The sequence below is a fragment of the Palaemon carinicauda genome, chromosome 6 (assembly GCF_036898095.1).
Source record: "Palaemon carinicauda isolate YSFRI2023 chromosome 6, ASM3689809v2, whole genome shotgun sequence".
Lineage (NCBI taxonomy): Eukaryota > Metazoa > Arthropoda > Malacostraca > Decapoda > Palaemonidae > Palaemon > Palaemon carinicauda.
This window is the reverse complement of record NC_090730.1, coordinates 148317808-148322807: the sequence shown is the minus strand read 5'-3', so window position 1 is coordinate 148322807 and position 5000 is coordinate 148317808. Positions and strand designations below refer to the sequence as shown.

The 5000-nt window shown below is 33.6% G+C and overlaps 1 protein-coding gene across 2 annotated transcripts in view; it reads right to left on the bottom strand.

The window, feature by feature from the left end:
• The window catches only part of LOC137642706 (sodium-coupled monocarboxylate transporter 1-like), a 152140-nt gene that overhangs the window by 10832 nt on the left and 136308 nt on the right, over positions 1 to 5000 (bottom strand). For both annotated transcript variants that reach the window (XM_068375506.1, XM_068375507.1), the window contains 2 exons: positions 3344 to 4069; positions 2617 to 2805 (listed from right to left, as the gene is read on the bottom strand). In XM_068375506.1, coding sequence (XP_068231607.1) covers positions 2617 to 2805; positions 3344 to 3670 — 516 coding nt within the window. In that variant the 5' untranslated portion in view covers positions 3671 to 4069. The remainder of the gene's footprint in view (positions 1 to 2616; positions 2806 to 3343; positions 4070 to 5000) is intronic.

The following is a 5000-nucleotide window of genomic DNA, read 5'->3' as shown; positions in this document are numbered from 1 at the left end:
AAGTTCGAGTGACAGATTTAGGATGAGAACTTCAGGTGAGAGAAATGGGAAAATAAAATAGAGCTTCTAGTAACACTTGGAAGGGGAACTTCAGTGAAGATAGCCTTGGAATAAAAACGTCTATATTAACAATGAAGGATTTAAGACAAGGAAAGTTTCAAGGATCACAGTATTAGTAGAAAGAGATCTCCATGAAGCAGAGAATTAGATGAAAGAGAAGTTCATAGACCCCACAACCACTGTAGAAGAGCTTCATGAAACACATTTAGAAGGAGAATCTTTTGTTACATAGAATTTGGAGAACTGAGAGTAACGAAATCACGAATGAAAAAGTATTTAGGACAATCCAAGCAGGGAAGAGGAAAATATTTTAAGCCAACCCTGGCATAAGAAAAGAAGCATATGCAACAAAAACATAAGCTGATTCGATACAGACGTTAGAGGTGAACTCAAGGTAACAATATCATAAAAGTAGTTGGAATTACACTTGAAATTAAGTTAATAAAATAGATGAATAAGATGTGTTGACTTGAAATATATGCAGGAAAAGAATTTGAGATACCTCAAGATCAAGAAGATGATGTTAATACAGATGTTAATACAGACAGAAATTGGACGAGACAAAGAGCCAAAATATGAATATAACAGAGATTTTGGAAAGGAAATTATGATATAATAATAAAAAGGATAAATCTATATAAAACATGTATAGAAGGAATTGAGACAATTCCAAGACTTTTTGTTACAAACTTGCATAATTTTTTCTATTATTTTAGTCAAGGCAATTTTCTCCCATACAAGGAAGTACAAATTAAAAATATGTTAGACATGTTCAGATAACACAGATGCAAAACTAGAATAAGTCGCAGAATTTCAAATACCTAAGATAGAAGAAGAATAAGAAGTGAACATTGAGACTAAGATGACATAAATCTTGGAAAGAGACGGTTATGACAACCACGACAGTTTTATTAGCCTTTATACGATTGACTCTCTCTTACTTGGCTATAAAATAAATGTATTCAATGTAAACATGTTTGGAATCTTCCAATAGCAATCATCTGTGGTCTAGCTTCAATGCCTCTTGAATAATAATAGTAATGCCTCGTTGTCTTGTGAGAACGGCGACTTGCTTATTATTATTATTATTATTATTATTATTATTATTATTATTATTATTATTATTATTATTATTATTAGCTAAGCTACAACCATAGTTGGAAAAGTAGGAGGCCATCAGCCCAAGGGCTCCAACAGGGAAAAATATCCCAGTGAGAAAAGGAAATAAGGCAATAAGCTACAAGATAAGTAATGAACAATTAAAATAAAATATTTTAAAAGCCGTAACAACATTAAAACATATCTTTCATATATAAACTATCTTTGGATAATCGTTTAAATCTTGTTTTTAAAGATTTATCAATCCTTAATTAAGAAATTACGAATCATTAATTTCTTAGATCTAAATAAGTTTAGAGACATTATGAAAGATTCAACTCATTAAAAACTATGATTAAAGAAGGGGCCATCAATATTTATCAAGCCAATGAAGTATAATAAGACTTGGATATTTTCCAAACCCTCAAAAGGAGTTATCTCTTCCTCTTGTTTTGTTAAATTTGTTATAGTTTATAAAGGAAATATTTATTTTAATGTCACTTTTCTTAAAATAATTTATTTTTCCTTGTTACCTTTCCTTACTGGGCTATTTTTCCTGTTGGGCCCCTGGGGTTATAGCATCCTGCTTTTCCAAATAGCGTTGTAGCTTAGCATTTAATAATAATAATAATAATAATAATAATAATAATAATAATAATAATAATAATAATAATAATAATAATAATAATAATAATAACTATTCCTCTAACGTATTCCCAAAAATTAAATTGAAGGGTGATTTTTTTTTCTTTATGCAGTTTCTAGGTCTATTACACGGAAACTAAATACAGTTAACTAACCCAGACCTGATTGCAGTAGTGAGGGAATAGGCCTATTGCAAGTCCAAATAGTGAGGCATAATCTCAGAGGATGTGATAGATCATTGTCTTTACTTAGGGATAGATTATTGCGAGATTTAAAAGGAAGAGCAGTAAGAGATTTTAATGCTTTTAAGATAATTTATACTGTTTATATTAAGAAACTAAGATATTATTTATCAATGAGGTAGAAGAAATACAAAGTAAAATGCAAGAACTTAAAAAAAATATCGATAACATAGTAATATTAAAATATATAAGGAAATATTTCGAAAGATATTGTGAATAAAATAAAAGTGGAAAATGAGAAATATAACAACGACAAGACCGAGATCAGCTAAAATAGGCAATTTAATTAAAAATTAGTTAATGAAAAAACAGTGGTAACGCAGGAGGGCGAAAAAAAATAAACTGCTTACAAACAGTGGCTCGCATGCCTCACATCAGTAAATGGGAAACATAACAACTTTAATAAGACAAATCTCATCTAAATTATTGATGCAATTAAAGATGAATTATTCAAGAAAAACAGCAGTAACACAAAAGTACAAATTGAAAAAAAAAACATTAAATACTGATAGACACAAAGAATCTCTTATGACTTCTAGATGTAAACAAGGAAAAGAAGAAAATGACTCACGAATGCCGAATAGAGGGTGCAAGTGGCACCCATGATGAAGATGTTGATCATGATGGGCAAACCCGTGAAAAACTCGAGGGCGATGGATGGTGGGTAAAGGACGAACCCAATGAAGAAGTAGCCACCTAGGAGCTGGAGGATGACCGTCGCCTTACGCAGGCTTTTGGATTTGAAGCGCTTCTCGATGTACTGCGAAGGAAGGCGAAAAAATTACTACAGGGCAAAGATGTATTTGTGTGTGTTCGATCTGAAAAACTGGACAGAAATATACAGTATCTCCCCTATATAATAGAGTAAATGTTTATTTATTTATATATATATATAAATATACACATATATATATATATATATCTGTATATATTTATATTGTATATATATTTTATACACACACACACACACACACATATATATATATATATATATATATATATATATATATATATATATATATATACATATATATATATATGACCGGTCTTATGGAAATACGCTGACTAAGGTGGAGTCAAGACACATAGTTTAAGTTTTCTAAATTAAGCTGTTTATTGGTATTTACTGCACCGACTACATATTTTTTAAATTATGGGGGTAATATGAGGCCGGGGGGAGGGGGGCGTTAACCCTAGCGTTTCCCTTCATAATATAAAATGTTTCTAATTCCAAAACTCTTAAAGTTGTTCAAAGTCAAAGTTCAGAGGAATATGTGAAAAAATTACCAATGACTTACCTGGTATAAAGACACCACCTGGAGTGGATACATGATGGGTATGAACACTTTGGCGACGATCGTCATACCCACGACGATACCCAGATCCATCACCCAAAGCTGGGTACCGTAGGCGTACATTTCCCCGGCGTTGCCCATAATGGTGATTGCCGAAATGGTACCCACCATCATGCTCATGGCGAGGGGGAAAGGTCTCATGGAACGTCCTCCGAGGAGGTACTCCAGGGGAGTCGACTGGAGCCCTCGAACTCCATAGTAAATGCCGATGGCCGCGCTCAGGATGAGCGATAAGCTCAGGAGGATTATGTCCACGATGCCCAGAGTCATGATTGCTGTCTTTCACTAACTACTGCACAGAAATATGAACAAGAGACAGAGCAGGACGATCTCAGAGTTTTATAAGATCGAAGTAGAATACTTATGTATCGTCTGTATCTTTCTACTTGAAAATGCCAATTTTATTGTAAAAGTCACTTTTATTTAGACTTAATCAAGCTTCCTTTATGAAAAACACTTCACGGATCAATCTTCTTTAATTTTATTTCACGTGATTTTCAAGTTTTACCAGGAGCAAGAGAACATTTTCACATAACGCGTCGCAGTTAGAGTCTTACAATTGCCTCCTTTTTTATCAATTTAAATAGATATAGCAGCGGATGGCGTGAACTTCAGTTCCTTGTGTAGTCACTCTCCGCCATAAGAGGTTGCTAACGAAGATCCGTATATCTGTGGAGAAAAAAAATGTAACATTAATTATTATATACCTAAAAACACTGCGTCTGGATCATTTGATTTCAAAGAAAAGTTATGCATTAACTAGAAGGAAAATAATATCTCAGGCTTAATACAAAGGTCTCGTATAAAATGTACGTAATTTTTCATTTTGATTTACTGAAATTCAATCATCTCTAATATTCTTGTTTTTATGTGATAGCCGGTAAAATTAAAAGTGAATAGGAAGACGCAAACTTCATTATCTATGGCGCATCGATAAGAAAATAATGAAATTAATTAAAATTGACATGACCTAGTTCTAAATTAAATTAATTTTACTAACTTAACTGAAGGTTGACTTATCAGTCAATGAAAAGCTCCTACTGTATATCTTACTGTTAGCATATAGTTATACTCAATTTTTTTTTAATGAGGCGCATGTGCACCGACTCGCAGCGGTGCCCTTTTAGCTCGGAAAAAGTTTCCTGCTACCTGATGGGTTAGAATTAACTTCTCCAACCAATCAGCGAGCAGGAAACGTTCCCGAGCTAAAAGGGCACCCCTGCGAGTCGGTGCAAATCTGCTTCGCTAAAAAGAATTGACTATAGTTATGGTTAGCAATACTCGGTAATAGATAATACCGTAAAGTGTATTTTATAAAGAATAACGTTTGTTCAGTTCAGTCTTATATCCTGTTCAAGCAAGGGCCTACATATCTTTTCTGTCACTCAATTTTCTTTATAAAAAGTATACAAGGATTTTGGTGGCTTATTGGAAACGTCCCTACTTGGCGATCTTCCGGACTGGGGTTCGAGTCACGCTCAAGCTTGACAGTTTCTTGTAGTGTCTGCAACCTCACCATCCTTGTGAGCTAAGGATGGGGGTTTGTAGGAGCCTATAGGTTTACCTGCTGAGTCATCAGCAGCCATTGCCTGGCCCTCCC